The following is a 19,099-nucleotide window of genomic DNA, read 5'->3' on the forward strand; positions in this document are numbered from 1 at the left end:
ACTGTTTGCATCAGATTTGAGGGATTGGCAAGATAAAGTGTTGTTATTTGGCATATATTTTCTATTATCGTAATCAAACCATATGATGTCCTAATATAGAATCATAATGTTATGTTTCTAACCCTACAACTTTGTCGTATGATTCCCTCCAGAATCATTTCTTAAAGTCTTTGACAATGCACTTTTGAGTTTTACTTTACTTTGATGCATAATGGGGGAAATAAACTACCCATATATATATATATAAATATATATTGTATTGTAGTGCTAGGCAATAATTCAATATGATAATGAATCGTCCCTCTTTGGAATGATATAAGGATAAAATGATACAAAATTACATTTAAATTGGTAACAACAGCAACCAAATACTAACTGTGAAATGTTTTGAGGGAATATCTTTTGAAGATTGCAGCAGTCTCATAATTTAGTGAAGAAACAATGAATTTATCAAGTATTTAATTCACACGAGTATACAAAAAGAAGCTTTACAATGTGACATCTCAGATAGAATATTTTCTTATTGAATTACCAGAAATCCTAGCCCCAGATTGAATGGTTGCATTCATGCATGACTCTACTGTGCCTCTAGCTTAATCCTTTTAATTAAAAATACTTCCTCTTCTAAAGTCCCTCTTTTTAAAAAACCAGCGAGCTATTAAACCTGAAGCAAAAATACTTTTGGAAGTGCTTTTACAAACACTATCACTTCTCGCCATAGATAGCAGAGGATGGGTTTCTTGCAAGAAAAAAAGATAAAAAATGACTGATGATACGCGGGGAATACATTGCAGAATTTCTTGCATGAAGTACTGTAAGCTAGAAATCAGCTCTTTTCCCAAATTATTCAATGGGTTTATACGCTGTGAATATTACACAAAGGGCTCCATTTTTGCAGCTGAATTGTGAGGACTGATTTAACCTCTGTCCGCAGAAAGAGAACAGATATCCTGCAGCTGTGGCACTTATGCTCCATAAATCATAATTTGCTTGGTTGTTGCTCTCCATTTGTTTGTTTGTTGTGAACTTTGAGTATGTGTGTGCATGCGCAGGTGCCTGTGTGTGCATACATGCATGTGTGTTTGCATGACTTCATGCGTTTGTGCACCCATTGAACCCATAATGCTGCATTTGCCCAGAGACACACGGTGTGTATCCAGCTCGTTGAGTTGCTTTTTTGCCCAGTTTTTTAATCAAACATCTTCACTCTTTGGATAAAATGTATGAATTTTATGTTCCAACATCATTTCCTTGAGTTAATTTCTTGGCCGATTTTCTATGATGTGTAGTTCTAATAATATGAGCCAGGGTGTTGCACAACAGGAGCCGTGTAGCATGCAGCTGCACTCCGCCTAAAGACCAAACAAGTCCCCAAGGATGAGATCGGCCCAATCTCTCTGTTAAACAGCCAGGACGTTTTGCATGGATTTTGCCTTTTAATTAAAGGTCACAACTAAAATGTTTTTCTGTGAGCGTAATGGCTTTCTAATAGTGTTACTTTGCAAATGCAATTTTCCGTTTTTCTTCTGAAGCGGTCTCTTTAAACAGACTATAATCACAAAGATAATTTGAGGCTATAAAACTGATCGAAAACACGACTGCATGTGTAAAGTTGTAAAATAACAGTATGAAAAACCATGCTTATTGGTTGGGATGAAAAAGATAAAAATAATCATATTATGTTTCTTAAAAAAATCTATCTGAGCTGTCATCTGTCTTTATAAATATTGTAAGTTTGGCAAATGTCAAATAAACACTCACTTACCTTACAGTTTGTGTCAGAAATCCCGGCTTGGCAAGATACAATGTCGCTACTATAATTGAGTTGTGTTACAAAACAGCTACAAAGACAAATCAACTATTTCACTTGATTTTATACAGAATCATTTCTAAGATTCTTGACAATACATTTAAAATGTTTTGGATTAACGCCTTAATTTTCATTTTTGCTAAAAAGCAAAGCGTGTACTGTATACTGGTTTTTGTGTTATAATGACGCTATTTCCTTCCAACGTTGCTAAGCTCTCCCCAACCTTCTGAATCAACCACTTCAGATCTTCCCACATGTTTTGCAATACAGGATCAACTCACAGACCACTGGTTTAGATTATGTGTCTCCGCCGAAATACAGTTATTCTGTGATAGATTTTCTACCCATCCGTTTTGAATAACTTGTTACAACACCGTAAAAATAACATTGTGTGCATTTATAAAATTGTGCGTGTCTACGAATACTGCTTAAAAAGTAAATACAATGTGGACTTTAGCCCTGCGGGAAAACAAGGCAGAAAGTTGTATCCAGACTATACAAACACACACACACACACACACACACACACACACACACACACACACACACACACACACACACACACACACACAGCATTGTGCAGGGCACTGCAGGGAACCAGCTGTCGTTTCCTATTTCCAATTATGTGTCATATAGTGAGCTTTATCTGTAGAGGGCATTTGAACTGCTTATAGACTTAAGGCTTGGACTTGCAACTCTGGACGCCCCAGTCTGTTGCCAGTGTCTGTGTCTCTCTTCATAGCACATCCTCCTCCTGATATTGGTGAAATTTAACATGTAGGCTTCCTGGTTATTTTTCACCCCTGCATGTCTCCTGAAGCTTCTCCTTCATACTTAATACATTTGTTCCCCCTTGATTTCAATTCCCTGCTTTCTTCCCACCCGCATGGGCCCTGGCTTTGATATCTTTAGATCATGAACCCCTTTCTACCCTGCCCTTATTTTGATAAAAACATTGGGAGAGCAGTGGGATCTGAGGAGGTGGGCGTTGTCTAATCCTTCTGCCCATCAAGGTTGGCTTGTGTGGGTTGCTTAGCCTACATTAATCCCCACAGTGAGGGCTTTTATCTGTTTACTCATAACCTTGACAAAAGTGTTAGCTGACGAATATTGATTTGAGCAATCCAACATATAAATGATAAGACATGCCTGCGTGTGACCTGGGAACCAAGTGCTTTCCAGGACAAAAAAACATCCTCCCACAATGAGAGGTAATTACTCCAGAGATCTAGACACAATAAATGCGGCCAGATGTTCATTAGATTGTTTTATTTATCTCAACTGGGGATCCACTAAGAAAATGCAACGGCTACATAGAACCATCGCATCGCAGGATGTTCATAAGCGGTGACAGGTTTGTGTGAGGGGGCGTCTTGAAATGACTCATTTGTCATTTTACTTCAAGGCTTCTTTTGGGCACCATCCAAGCATGAGGGGCCGAGCCACATGGCTTGCAAAGTGTTTTATGTGGCGGTGTGTATGGACAAGTGGTCCTTCCCTTATTGAGTCTATCTTAACATTTACAATGTAACTCATATATAATGAACCTGTGTCAATGCATCCTAGCAGCCCTATTTTCTCCCCGCATGCACACAAGCTTGTAAACACAATGTTTTCATTTTCTTTTCTTTGTTGCAAATTATATGCTGTAATCCCCTGAATCACTGGGTTCTTTAGAAATGTGGCCCCGCTATCACCCACTTCCAAGACCTGGACAGATCTATTATTGCTCCATAGCCGGCTGTGTGGTTAATAATCAGGTATGGCAGAAAATACAGCATTGAGGCAGCTTCTCCGCCAGCAGAACGTCAGAACCTCTTCACCTATCATTAAAGCATCCTGTTTTCATTCAAAGCATAACACAAGCACTGCAAGTATAGCTTGTAGAGGATCTCAAAAGACAAAGATAGCCATTTTCAAGGACAGCCAGCTTTATTTGTAAATGGAAGTCGTGCAAGCTTCTTCATTGTGGAGATAGTGTGCATTGACGTACCACTGTAAACATGAAAACAGTATCAATGAAGGCCCGAGACAATTGTATGCACAAGTATTCCATTGCATTGTAAGCATTAAGCAGATGTTTCACCCAGAGCAACTTGGAATACACGCAGCAGCAAACACCATCAGTGCAGTCCTAAATAACCCCCCGAACACACACACACACACACAAAACCACACACACACTTTCAGTCAGTTTCCCACTTCTAACTTACAGTACAGCCCCTCCCCCACACTTTCATGGATCAGAGCTCCCACTTCATAATACATCAGAGAGAGGGAGGATATAATATCTAAACTCCTCCACCATATCAGAGACAAGAACATATCCCACAATTTGTGGCTGCGAGATCTGTCTCCTGTCATGTTGTCATCAATGCCTTAAACGTAAAAAAATCCGAATGTATCAAATAAAGTGTTTATTCGTCTTTATTTCCCTCCTTTATCTTGGCTGAACTACTGCCACGATGACTGATGCTTCCTCATGTTGAACACCCAATTGAATTGGCTGAGGGCTTGGTAACATTGCACAGGCTTGGATTTGTCTGCCTTAAGCTCAATGGGGCAGGCCATTAGTTATCAGGCACGAGAAAAACCCTGCTGGCATTTTTTCCGTCCTTATTTGTCGTAATGACTACATGCCTGCAAAACCAAGCAGAAGTCACAGAATGTAATTAGGGCTTGTTGCTGTGTCAATAAATGAGTATTTGGACATATTCTTCTCTCGGGATGAAGTGTGTGGCCTGTGATAGTGGCTCTGCGATGTGGCCTCGATGATTCTGTCAGACAAATGTGTCTCAATGTTACAGGGTTTTGCTTCGAAATGTTTCCTCGATCAGATGGCTCGGGGCGGCGCATCACTTCTTCTTTCACAGTCTACAGACATTACACTGTTGGAAGACATCTGTGGATGGCTGTAAGGAGAATAATCTGCTGTTATCGCCGGTTTTATGTCATTAAACACTTGAGTTCCCCTCTCAGTTGGACACGATTTGACACAGATTGTGAAACTAAGGGTGAAGTGGAGCGCTGAGACTCCGTGTTAAGGGTGGCAAGAACTCTCTCTTAGTTTATCTTCCATGGGGTCAATGAGAGCCAAAAGTGCTTTACATATCCACAGATCAGCTGGAGGGAAATGAACTGTTATCAAGGAGACATCAGGAGGTGTACCATTCCACAGTTAATAGGTAGAGGGATAGCAGGGAAACACAAGTGTGAGGAGCTGTGGAGAAATCCTGATATGATACATCTCTTGTGCTTAAGAGCAAGAATGGATGCCAATAACAGTAAAAAGCCAAAGGACAGAAGTACTCCCTGCTGTAAGGGAGCACAAGGCTCATCGGAAAATAGGAGGTAATAGAGTGAGGGATGAGGGGAACAAGGGCAACACTTGTCAAAAGTAGTGTCCCAAACTCAGTGCAACAGTAATTGGATTTTTACGGTTGAGTCGAATCTTTTCCAGGGTGTTTAGAGGGACGTCCTCTTATACCAGAGAAAGTGCGATCCATATTGATGGGATAAAGCTGTCCTCCCTCCTGTAATCCCTCCATTCTGATTCATGAATGCAGGTGTGATAAGGTCACCCTCACATTAGTGATCCTCCTCTCAATCGAACATGACACTCTACATATGATGTTATTATTACGCGCCTTGCAAACACTATTGATTTTTTTTGCTTATGTTGTTAGCTCCATAATAGCAAAATGGCTGTCATTTCATTTCAGTCTCTCAAGATGGACAGAAAATAGATGTTGGCGTTGTTTAGGCAGAAAATCGTTGCCCATAGCAAAATACAGCAGTGCAGAAATTGCAATCTTATTTGACTGATGACTTCTTGAGCCTAAACATCGCTGTTTTATAATCAGAGTCTGTTATTCTTTATAGGAACCTGGGGAAATCTGGGTTGCGTGTCTCCTGTCTGGGGCTGGGTGAGTACATTCAATTAGCATCAGAGCCAAATGTCTAATGATTTCGTAAGCATCCAAGTGCAAGAAAATATTTTAAATATTTAATCAATAGCATTGTTTTTAGAAAACAAGTTGCTCAATTATCTCACATACCGATCGCACAGCAGAGGGTACAAACTCCCATTCATCTTGATGTCAATTATTCACTTTGTGTGTGTGTGTGTGTGTGTGTGTGTGTGTGTGTGTGTGTGTGTGTGTGTGTGTGTGTGTGTGTGTGTGTGTGTGTGTGTGTGTGTGTGTGTGTGTGTGTGTGTGTGTGTGTGTGTGTGTGTGTGTGTGTGTGTGTGTGTGTGTGTGTGTGTGTGTGTGTGTGTGTGTGTGTGTGTGTGTGTGTGTGTGTGTGTGTGTGTGTGTGTGTGTGTGTGTGTGTGTGTGTGTGTGTGTGTACTGCAGTGCATTTGTTTGCTGTGTTCTATCAGTATGCTAAGTTATTGATGGGGGTGCGTCTCTGAAGACAAAATATCTTGACAAAGAAAATAAATGATGCAGTGTCTTTAAATACTAACTGATGTAAAATCTGTGAATGAGTTAATTATCCCTGTAGTGATTTGTTTTTAAAGACTTATTTCTAGCACATTAAGCAGTATGTTGCCATCCATTAATTTAAAGGAAAAAGTTTGTTTAATCTTTGTTATTTCTTTGCAAGAATCAAAATGTAGAAATTACAAATTGCCCTGCGTCCTGTCTTTATGCTAAGCTCCAGCTGCTGGTTCGAGCTAGGCTTACATATTAATGGTGGTGTTAATCAATATATTTCCCAAAATGTAAAACCATTTATTTTAAAATGTTGTTATGATAATAAATAGAACTTAGAGTTTACTTAAAATGTAATTGGGCATTTAATAATGATTTGAAAGTTTTCTTTTACTTTAAACAATTGCCTTCTTAGAAAATGAATCTGCTGCTGTACTTCTGCTGCAGTTATTTTAACAAATGTAACATCAGCTTCTGCATTATTGCGTATTAGTGGGAGATGACAACCAGCTGCATGTTACAGAATCTTTCAACAGAGGCTCTAGACAATATAAAGCGTGTACCTAAAACTGTGTTCAGCCTGTGCTGTTTGAAGGGAGAAAAGAGTCTTTGTACTTAAACATAACCATAATGTATGCACATACTATAAACCCTCACAAGCAAACACAAAAACCCCAAGTTGCTGCCGTGTTTCTTTAAATATAACCGCACAGACATCTGCTCAGTAGCTTACTCATTCCAAATTCATATAGCAGAGAAAATGTTTTCAACAACACTCAACCCTGACATTTGACTGTGATGGATTTAGGCCCTTTTTTTTGTCCATGCCAAAATGTCAAAGTACTAATTAATGCACAACTAACATGATTATGAGTGATGCAAAGGTCTTTGATGTTTTTGTTTGTTGTTCCAAAACTTTGACTTTGATGTTTCCTTCCGCAGGCACATGGGTAACATTTGGAGGTCAGATCTCTGATGAGGTAAGACGTTACGTCAAATCCAACATTCAGCCGTCACTGTATCAGCAGATCTTGGGCTTGGCTCTGATTATTTTTGATCCTGCAAACACAAATTCTGATGACAGTCTACATTACAACACCCCCAATCTTTAGCCCCTATGGGAGCCATTAAGTGTTGCTGGGTGTAAAATGGCATTAGTGTCAGTAGACCACAGTAATCATTCTTGTATCAATTTCCCAATATCACAGCATGCTGTTAAGTCCCTGTTGGCTCTTCCAAGGCCAAATGGTCAGGTCACATTGCCCCCTGTCACAAGCTATTAAGCAGAAGTCTTCTTCCAGAGCTTTGATCTGGCCTTGAAGGGGTAAGCCACTGAATTGGAGACAGCTCATCACTGCCTGATGACCACTGGGACTAACTGAGACACACACAGATACAGAGGCCGTTTCTCAATGTCGAGTAGAGCTGCTGCAGAGCCACTATTTCAAGTATACTACGTCATCGAGTGGCGCCGAATGCTGGGCATTTAAACAGTCCTTCGGCGCCACTCGATGATGTAGTATACTTGAAATAGTGGCTCTGCAGCAGCTCTACTCGACATTGAGAAACGGCCAGAGACACAAACAAACCCACCAATACTAAATCTGAGTACAAAAAGAGAAAAGTCATCATGACTAAATTGGCCTTCCGGTTTATGGCTCTGAATAAATTGAAAGCACAAGAACTAGGTCCAAATAGTCTGGGGAAATATATTGAAGTAAACAACTTTTTTTTTTTTTTAATGAATTATTCTGTGCCCTTTTGCCTCTATTATAGAGATAGGACAGATAGAACGGGAAGAGAGAGAGAGAGAAACCATTTTAGACATTTTCTGATGATGTGCATCTTGGTGGAGAATAGATTAACTCTCCCTCACCTTCTTCAGGGAATTTTCTTAGCACATTCTTTGTTTTATGTTATTTTGGTCGATATTTACATTCATGAATTACAACACACTAAAGTCCATGGGGGGGAACACTTTTCTTTTCTGTGTCAGGTGGCAGAACAGCTGATGACTATCGCCTATGAGAGCGGGGTCAACCTGTTTGACACAGCTGAAGTCTACTCTGGGGGGAAGTGAGTGATGTCTCAGATTTGTTATCTATCTTACACCCACCGAGCAATTTTCTCGCTTTATCGCTTTAGGACACAAGGTGTTTACAATGTTAGCCTCAGATCAGGAAATATTCACAAGAGGAGGGAAAAAATGAAAGGTGGCTTCACTCCAGAGTGATTTACATAATCTCATTCATCACTGGAGGCTCTCCGTTATGTTCACAGCTCAATCTAACTTTATAAGCCTCGACATTGTCTTCCTGAATAATGTGGGACAGGCTGTAGCTATATGTGCATGAATATTAATTTCAAGGTTGCCGGGGAAATTCAGGCTTACAATACAAGGCGTTTATCTATTATCTTGATCTGCTGTGTTGCTGATTTTTAATCAAGTATTCATGCTGTAGATGCATGGCAGATAACTGTCACACTTACATGCTCTTAGAAAAATGGCAGCCTTAGTTATAATCTCATCTTCTCATAGTGTATTTCCTCTTCTTTTCTTTACAGAGCAGAGATAATCCTTGGAAACATCATCAAGAAAAAATGCTGGAGGTAAAATGCACTCTCTTAAGGTTCTGAATGTGTTCTATGAATAGAGTTAACATTGTGTATCTGCGTACACACAACATAAGCCCAAAGTAAGACAAGCTAAAGACATATGTGCCGATACGTTAGCATCTTATTCCAAATATGCATGCACTGTTCTGAGGCTGCAGTGATTTATTCCCATTGCAAGAGCAGTACTGACTTCATGCACTGATGTGTTAAAGAATTGTTCACAGTTGGCGTTTCAATTTCTCCCAAAGTCGTTGGATGAGGTTAAGGGTCAGGGCTCTCTCGAAGTTTTCCACCCAAAAAACGACATTATGTCCCTAGGGTTCTCTCTGTACATGGTGACACGGTCATTTTGGACCAGCAAGCTACCTTCTAGCATGCTTATCCTCATAATGTTTAGCTTGTGATTTAAAATGAAGCATTCTCTTTTAAAATGTTAACAGGGTGGTGTTTAGCATGCTAACACATGCTAATTTGCAGTAAAAACAAAGTACAGCTTATGATCATGTGAATATAAGTTGTGTAGGAATTTGTTAATAAACCATAAAAGTATTGGATAATGATAATGACACTAACGGCCCGTCCACACAGCAGCGTTAAAAAAATCTTGGAGGTGGGCGTATCTGAAGCTTGGGGATTTTTTGCGAGCAAGGCACCAACAACCAATCACATGAATCTCCCGCCCCCGACATACGAAGCAAAAAAGTTTGAAGTAAACTGGATATAAACTCCCCAAACAGGCGAAAACATACCACTGTCTCTGCCACCTCCCTCCATGCCTGGCTCCTCCGGTTTATATCCCGGTAGGTAAATAGGGACTGGTCATAAAGCACCGGGTGATTCTCTACCGCTAATTTCTCCTCCATTTTTTGGAATATGAGGAAATGACCTGCGGTATGTCTCTCCCAGCATACACGCGGTTTGATTGGCTAGCACTTGAACTGTCAGATTTGCATACACGGGATTTGATTGGCTGACGCTTCCACCTCAGCTTCAAAAGTTGAACATTGCTTAACTTTGAATCCTGAAAATCCTGAAAATCTCCGCTCGCCTGCCCACAATGCAGTTCGGCGAAAAGTGAGGCAAATGACGTCACCCCATTCAAAGTGAATGGGCAGAAGCGTTTCAAGATTTTTTAACGCTGCTGTGTGGACGGTCCGTTAAGGGATTCACAAACATTATTAGGATTCTCTCTCTACAATAGCTTTTCTGAGCCAGTCCATACACGAGTTAAGATATTTCAGTCCGGGCCATAGTGGTATAACAACTGACCGAACCAACATGTAGCCATTAATAACTTGCCCTTGTGTATCAAAAATAAATATCTACCTGATCCCTCGGATTTATGTAAGGATCACTTGGGGGTCTGCTCGGGGGAATACTTAAGCATCAACATTTCCCTTTATTAAATTGAAGGACCTAAGCCAAAACAAGGAATAGGAACCCAACCATGTTGGCCATATGGCGTCTCTCTACAAGATACATATGCTAAGTGTTCCTGTATGTCTACTTTCAAGCACTGCACATGGTCATTTGAGGTGGTAGAAGGTGGAGAATGTCTACATTATCAATCTCACCAATAGCTGGGATTTTGTAAGCACTAAATCCCTGATATCTCTGTATGTAAATGTGACGTTGAACCGCAGTTCAACATCAAGCATATGCTTGTCACTGCACTGCACCACGTAACATATCAGTTTCATACATATATACTGCATAAACTGCCACATTGCAGTGAGAAGAATCAGTTACAGCCTGCCCTCACCTCAACTCTGGATCTGTGTCAATTATTGATCATTCAAGCATGGAGGATTTAATAGTGAGAGAGCTTTCTTATTAGAGTGCAGAGAAGAGTCCCTCTGAGATTCTTAATACTTGATAATTTACATGATTGATAATCTGCCAATTCACACAGCAGGAGGTCACTGGAGAACACTCATTCAGGCATGGACATGATGACACACACACATCTTTCTGACAACAGCTTCAAAGTACTTGATGGCTTTTTGATGTGTCTGTCATCCTCTCAGGAGATCCAGCCTGGTTATCACAACGAAGCTCTACTGGGGAGGAAAGTAAGTGTGTGTGCATGGAAGTGAGTGTATGGCGTCCAGCACGGGCAGTTTTCTCTCAGATGCTTGGGCTATCTCACCATGAACAGGCTACAGATTAAAACATTTGACACAGAGCTTGACATGGCAGGCATCGGGCATTTTGGAAAACCCACAGGCGAACAGACAGGGAGGAAACACTCAACATACACACACGTACAGATTTAAACGTGGCCGTGTTCTCAGCCCTTCTTGCTTCACTTCATACAGTACCCTTCCTCAGCCTTTTTATCAAACTGTCATATATGCTTCTTCTGTCATAATGAAGTATTCTGTTCTCAAAATGCATTAGTAACATTAAGTCTTCAGGTGCGTACAAAATGAGGTAAAAGCTACCTAGGTTTAACCACACTCTTCTTCTGGTTTTCTGTCTATTTTGTCAATCAGTATATTAGGGCCCAGGAGCAGTACATTTAATTTAAGCTGATCCTCTCAGACTATTGTCGAGGTATGAAGTCTCCACACCAGATGGATTTGCAGAACAACTACTCAACCCCCCGTTTAGCGAGCTGTGAGTCTGCCAGAGAGGCCTGTCAAGCATCTCATCACCCAAACATACAGTAGACATTTGCACACTTTATTCTCCATTGCACTTCCCTACACTTTTGCACAGAAGAAGACATGATGACACGAAGGAGGACAGCATGTTGTTTTTCTGCACCACATTATTATAACCCAAGCAGGCCGGAACACCAAAGGCGGGAGGCGGGAAGAGAAAGTGTGATTTGAAGCAAGAACAAGACAAATGGCAGGCAACTGAGCAAAGAGAGACACTAGAGCAGAAAGAAAAGAAAATAATTAAGTAGAAAAAGGAAAAGCAGGCATGGGGAAATCTGAAAGGGAAGTCAAAGCAGGTGGTGCTACTGACAAATCAGTAGTTGTATGGCCCAGCATGTCGGTTGACTCTCACCAAACTTATCAGCCTTATTTTTAGATAAACTTTAGGTGTTTTAAGCACGACTTTATAAATCCACAGAAACTGATATACTCAGCGCTACATGTCAGACAGAAAAAGTTGGCAACTATAGCTAGTGAATGTATCGGAGCATTACGCAGCCACAGAGCAAGATATTTCCCTCAGGAGTTGGTGGAGACTAAAACAAATCTAAAAGGAGACTGAATATTGGATTTACATTTGTCAGGTGGCAAGAAACACAAGTCTAAATGAATGCTAATGTGGTTCCATATTGAGTGGATCAGTAAATAGGCAATTGCTTGCTAACATCACATAGATAACATTACAACGTTTTAGGTGATATTAGTTTTTGTGTTTATAGCTTGTTACACTGCACAAAAGTAGCCTCAATATCAATAAAAACAGGTTAAAGTCAATTTAAAAAGACCACAATAATCTTCTAACAAGTAAAGGCACTGCATTCAGGACTGTTGTTTGGTGAAAACACAGTATTATGCATCAAAAGTACTGAATTACTTCCTTCAGAGTGTTATAAATATTGACCTGAAAGAGGACTTTTTTGGTGTCAGTCTAGTGGTGCTAAAAACTCATATACTGTACTATGAATACTTACTACAAATACAATATTGTTCTTTATGTAAAATGTTTAGTTATGTCTTATCTGGCATACTGTATGGCTTTTACAAAATACTAGGAAGCAAGAAAGAAAGATTTAATTAAGTTAGAATTCTATATGCGTTATTGGAATAAGTGTACAAATATAAATTAAATTAATCTAGTTAAGTACCTGTACTACATAAAGTACTTGAGAAAATATATTTTTTGAAGTTACAGCACTGCATATACAAGCTCTATATTCAACTACATTTCAGTTGTTGTTGACTTAATATATTTCTTGCATGCAAATCACCAAAGCCCATCTAAATGGGAGGCCATTGGCAAATCCCTGGCGATCGGGACAGACAGTGACAACAAGCGTCGTGTTGGCCGGCTGCAAAGACACGGCGCACAGTTTGTTCTATAGCTGCGGGCACACTGCAGAGTGTCGAGTGGGTGTATTTCTCCTCAGCGGATTGTGGGTAGTTTATTATGCAGGCTCTGGTTTTGCATGCTTAATGATCTGCTTCAATTCATGAGAACTGTGTGTATGTGCATAGATGTGTGTGTATATATGTGTTCTGACATGCACATCCTTCCCTCCTGTTGCAGAGCAGAGACAGAAAGAGGCCTCAACAGAAAGCACATCATTGAAGGTAACAAGTCGATTTCCGCTCTGCTGCTTTGTCCTTCACATCACCCCATCACTCTGAGACCTGCTGCACTCCTGTAATCTCTTTCCTTTATCTTTCCCTCCCTTTTTCCTGTCTGTGTCTTCTTTCTGCTCTTTCATTTTTATCAGCATCAACACCGGGCAGAACTTTTTTAATTTATAGCCAATAGTACATCAAACCTCAACAGACTGTTGTCTTTTCAGTTGTAATACCGTAACAGGTGTGTGTTTTTTTATCCAAGTGTACAACAAGCTATATGTCATCATCAAACTCTCCTCTCCACTCCTCTGTTAGAAGAGTTATGGCCTTGCTCCAGCTTCTAATGAGATACCTCTCTCATCCCATTGGCCCACTCCGCCACACTTCCCTAACAACTGGCCATCCGGTCCACAGCGCAATGCACCTCCTGCAGTGACTCAGCTTCTCACGTTATTAACATTCACCACAGCCTCTGCAACTTTCCCCAAAACAAGACAAGGGGAAATATACTTAGAAAAGGCTGGAGGAGAAGGGTACAGATTTTAAAATCGAAGGAAATGTGGTTCCACCAATTAGATAAAGCCAGACCCAATAATAGGTAGCATCCATGAGAGAAATCTGCAGTGTGGCACATGTCACAGAGTGGTAATAACTTGGCAGAGCTAAACATTATCTTCACTACTGGTTGTACATCCCAAAACAGGCAACTCAATGAGTCATTTGATTGGTTAAGTGACATTTACTAGAAATAAATGTGTGTCAAACTTAATGATAAATAGCATCAGAGATCAACACTTAAGAAAATGTCAAAGTCTCTTCAGAAAACATCACTTGTGTTTACCATTTTTCATCACATGACAAATATATTCCTTGACAATTTCAAGATTTCAAAGAGACTTTGTGGAAAACATAATTTAAATGTATAATGTAATCTGAATGCCAGTAGAATAGCTTTGTTGTTCATCATCTTTTCTCAGTTCTAAAAATAGACTTCCTTCACAGCCTGAAAACGCCAGCTTATCCAGGAGACAGCGGAAACTGCTCGCGATGACGGTGCAGGCTCAGATTAGGATCCATGTAATGGGTGTTTCTGGGATTGTGGGAGAGCAGATGACAGGGGAAGGAATAAGTGGTTAGAGCGGCAGTCCGCAGAGCAACTTTCAGATGGGAATTAGCGGCAAACGATGAAGCCTCTGGAACTAATCTGCCTAAAACACTCACACAAACTCAAGAGCCCCCGGGTGTATTTTGCCTTGCTTCTATTACTCTGCTTTCTTCCTTTGTGACAGTCTCTCTTGCTTTGCTTCTCATCTTTCATCTGGTCTTCTCTGTGTGTGAATGGGGACTTATCTGCTCACAATACAGTGCTGCCATCTCCTAACCTCCCCCTAATATACAGTATTTCACCTCTAACTAATACTGAAAGCAGAGCCCTCGTTTTTCTTATTATCCTCTCAGCTTTGAATTGTTTGGTTTTGCTGCCACCTGTCAAAACAAATAATTTATGCAAGAAGGATCAAAGTTTGCACAGATGCAGGGCTTTCTCCACATACATCTTCTTAAAAGGATATAATGGTATGCACTGAGCTTGATACTAATTAACCTTATATATTCTAATTGTGAATATTTGTTATATTGTAGCTGTTGAAAAAGGGTAAAAACAAAATAAGAACATTAATCAGGGCAGTTCTACTATTTCTATATTTTAAAACCGTTTATATAGATTGTTTTTATTAGGACAAGCAAATGATCAAAATGTTAATTTGCACTTCATAACCGTAGATAATTCTTGTATATTGCTAAGTGGGTCAACGACATTTACTTCGTCACAAAAGAGTCCAAACGATTAAATTGAGACTATGTAACTTTTGCCTCGACCACTGTGGCTAAAAGTGGACGTCATGAGTGCTTTAGCATTGTGCCAGTTTCACCGTTTTAATTACATTACCTTTACCTTTGCTTTCCTGCTTCTAGTCAAGATATATGCTTTCAAAAAGGTCTATTGAGCAAATGTGCTTCATATTATTCAGCCATATCCTCCCCCTTAATAACAGCTTAACGTTTTATGACCATAAAGCCTAACTCGTGTGGAATAGCAACTGCACATATTTTGAATCATTACATAGTATTTCAAACTGGGAGACTTTTCTTCCTCATAAACAAGTGCAAAATATATAGTCTTATATTAGATTTGATTTGAACAGCTTGATTTGTCACTTGATCGGCCGTAGATTATGAATTATTTAATTGTTTGACAAAGGTTAGTCCAATACTCCTACTAAGTAAACCAGACGGCTCAGATTCCTATGTGAGTTGTGTCATGAGATGTGCCAGGCCAGATCCAGCTGGGGGGGCTTGAGTCACATGTGGTCAACTGTCACTTTGCCATGGTTATGAGCATGATGGCTCTCAATCCCGCAGGATCTGACTCACCCTATTTTTCCTTTTACCTGATGGCATGTTGTAATGGACAACAGAACATCAAAATTACTGCTTGAATAATTAAATTAACATGTTTTTTTTAAATAACAATTGCTAGTTCCAGTTGCTTTTTAATCAAGCATACGGCAAACAATCAAATTCTAGTGTGCAGTTATTCCTATATCTATATAACATTGTCAAATAAATCGCAAGGAGATAGAGGTTCCCCTTAGGATAATTGTATACTTGTTAACATGTCTGCATGACACAATAATTATCCTTAGTCAACTGGTATCAGTAGAAGTTTTCAAGGATGTTACTTATATGGGATATGTCAAATCAGTATTTGAATGTGGGTCAAATTAACCTTTTGAAAACAAGGAATATTTATTGACGTTGTTAACGTTTTGGTTGATAACAAATCTATGCCAGCACTACAAAAAATATGCTCGATGCTCATAATTCCTATTGACCATTTTCTTCTTTCTCTACATATTCCCTTAGGTTTAAAGGGCTCCCTCCAGAGGATGCAACTTGACTATGTGGATGTGGTTTTCGCCAACCGGCCAGACAGCAACACTCCCATGGAGGGTAAGTGATGGCTGAGCAGACCCAGGGGACCGGTAGGGACAATGCATGTTGTTCTGTAATATGAGAAGGTGAGAAATACTGACAAGGCCGCTGCCCTTACCAGACGGGAGGCCTTTGCCTTTGACCAAAGAGGTTTGTCTTTGTGGTTGAGCATGTGTGTCTACTTCTGACAAACACAAACACATTTCAAGTAATCTGACAATCTTGCCTCATCCCTCATCTTCTATTTTAGTCTACCACTCTCTTTCTCTTCTCTTAGTGTCTCTGTGGGATCACTAGTTTCCACTGAGTCTCTCCAGCCCTCCCTGTTCTTTAGAAGCAGGATTATTCCACCCCCCCCCCCCCCACCCCCCACCCCCCAGGGGTAAACTCGTGTATTTTTGTGCTGGTCTCTCTAGATACAAGGCCTACTGTGCTTTCCTCACTATAGTGCTGCCTTTCCCACACACATTAACCTTATCCGACCATTATTACTTTACATACTTCCAGTTTCTTCCTCAATTACTTTTCCTTTGTGAAGTGGCCATCATAGATACTTAGGCCCCTCTCTAGCCAATCCTAAATCTACTATAGTATTTGGCTTAAAGGACGAAGTCCCACTGAGCCCACTAAGATAGTTTCCCGGTCAGCCAGCAGACTGTGGGAGGCCAGTCTGTCATACTTATTGTTTCCGGGCCTTGCTGTCACCGCTAACCCTGGTGACTGGCAGGCAGACCCTGCGGCCTACTCCATCAAACCTTCTAGTAACCAGCCTCTGCAGATATAGTCACTTCAACATTTACAACTGATGTACTGAAGTCTAATGTGATTGATGGATTGATTGATTGAGAGTCTGACAGACTGATAAAAACTGCTTAACCAGAGAACTGACGGATTAAAAAAACTGATATATGTAAAATAGAAAGCTAGGCTGTAATGGTTTCATTCAGTCCCTCCATTAATCAGTGTAAAAACATTGTGCACGTTTTCTTCAAACTTCATTACAGTGGAGCAAGTGCCATACATCACTGTGTAGAGGGACATTCACTTTTAACAACCAGAGAGAGAGTAGGGATTGCATGTACAGGCTCAAACAAAACAGTGTTACTTTGCGCTTTAATACCAAGATTGTGTAAGAGACTTATCATTGGGACAAAGAATCAGTGCCAATGTGCAAAAATGTAGGACTTCTACATCTCTGTAGGCATTTGGAGTTCATAGGACCTGTTATGGAAATGTTTTAGATATTGATAAGCACCACCACGTGTTACTGAAACTTAAAACATCATTAGCAGCTTTGCAGTGCACACTAAATAACCCAAAATAAGTGTTAAGACAAGAATGTTAAGATATCTAACAGGTGTGTGAGCATGCATTTGTGTGGAATTTGGTTTGTATGATGTTCTTGTGACTTTGAGTGCTTGTGACTTTGTGTGAGACAATGTGTGGCCCCTTGGGGACAGAAAAAGTGATGTCACTGCCGCAGAGTCTCCCTTTGTTACCATCACTGCTTTCTATTCTCTCGTCCACTTGTTCTTCTCTTTGTTTTTCTCTTCTCGCTAAATCTTTCTGGCTGGATTTGTCTTAAGCTTATATCCATTCTAACAGGCCCCGCTTGTGTCAAAACGTACTCCTTACTTATTTGATTTGACACCCCTCTCCTGTTCTATATTGCTTTTTACTATTACTGCTGTCACTCATATTGATGAGATTATGTGAATTTTTCCCCAGGGATTAAAGGCTTAGGAATGTCCTTTTACATGTCGCCAAATGGTGAACTTAATAAAGCAGTTACATTATAGCAAATATGATGGGAATGTGCCCCAAGGAGAATCATCTGTGCCATTGTCAAATCATTGTTTTAATAGGCATACTATCCCCTGCAGGGTTTGCTATTGGATCTCAGCTCAGATCTGCTCTCCAGTCACTCTTTCTGACAGTGCAATATGCAGCAAATTGAATTCTTTCAATAAACTGAATATGAAAATCCCCTGGACAGATTGAATACAAAATGGGATATCAGAGAGAGGAGCAGAGCAGACATGACATCAACAAATAGAAATCCCTCCAGACAAGATTAAATGAAAGGGTACTGCCGCCGCATACTGAACACAAAACCCTAAGCCGTCCATACAGGACATCCCATAAAATGGAAGGACATCACTTTTCTTAAAATGTTCAGTAATAAAGCCAGCATTCAGAGATCTTACCATCTCACTACCTCAATCTAATACTTCGGCTGCACATTCTAAAACCTCTTTTCCATGACAATAGGATTAAAAAGGTCTTCATCAATCATTGATAAATATACTGTGACATGGCACAATAATCACCAAACTGTTTGTATACATTAGGGAAAATACTAGCTTCAAATTGAGGACCAACTCGGTTTAATGCAACTCCCCTGGATGATTTACGCTGATCCACACTACTTGCGCTAAAATAAAGACGCAGTTTATTTACTTATTTATAACAATATCACACATATAGGTATTAATTCCTAACAATGTTCTTTAGTATATCAAAATGCAGTCAGAACCCAGATTACTTAAAGTGGACCTATCATGCTATATTTGAATAATATAGTGTAGGACCATACCTATATAAGGCATATTTATACTTTTTTTTTTTCAAAATACCAAACAGATCATGCATTTTAGCCATGCCTCATTTTGCTCAATTTGACATTTTTTAGCTCTGTTTTTGCAAGGGCAGATTATGTGAGAACAGCACCATCTACAGGCCTGGCATATGTACTACAGCGTCTCCAGCGCTTTCGAACGGCAATGGCCGTGGCTGTCTCCTCCTGATTGGTGGAGTTGGCCCAATAGCCGTAGCGCCACTGTCCTGACGTCAGGACAGTGTTCAAATCTGGATCAGTTTTTATCAGATCCGTTGCAGCCCCTTTTTTAGAGATTTGGGTATGGAGGAAAATAGAGAGGGTTGTGTTTTCTGACACTTGGTGAGTT

At 40.1% G+C, this 19,099-nt stretch overlaps 1 protein-coding gene across 3 annotated transcripts in view; it reads left to right on the forward strand.

Moving 5' to 3' along the window:
• Positions 1–19,099, forward strand: part of kcnab1b (potassium voltage-gated channel, shaker-related subfamily, beta member 1 b) — a 46,984-nt gene that overhangs the window by 23,318 nt on the left and 4,567 nt on the right. For all 3 annotated transcript variants that reach the window (XM_034137697.1, XM_034137695.1, XM_034137694.1), the window contains 7 exons: positions 5,693–5,736; positions 7,192–7,229; positions 8,246–8,325; positions 8,815–8,859; positions 10,893–10,937; positions 13,099–13,142; positions 16,065–16,151. In XM_034137697.1, coding sequence (XP_033993588.1) covers positions 5,693–5,736; positions 7,192–7,229; positions 8,246–8,325; positions 8,815–8,859; positions 10,893–10,937; positions 13,099–13,142; positions 16,065–16,151 — 383 coding nt within the window. The remainder of the gene's footprint in view (positions 1–5,692; positions 5,737–7,191; positions 7,230–8,245; positions 8,326–8,814; positions 8,860–10,892; positions 10,938–13,098; positions 13,143–16,064; positions 16,152–19,099) is intronic.

The sequence above is a fragment of the Trematomus bernacchii genome, unplaced genomic scaffold (genome assembly GCF_902827165.1).
Source record: "Trematomus bernacchii unplaced genomic scaffold, fTreBer1.1, whole genome shotgun sequence".
Classification (NCBI taxonomy): Eukaryota; Metazoa; Chordata; class Actinopteri; order Perciformes; family Nototheniidae; genus Trematomus; species Trematomus bernacchii.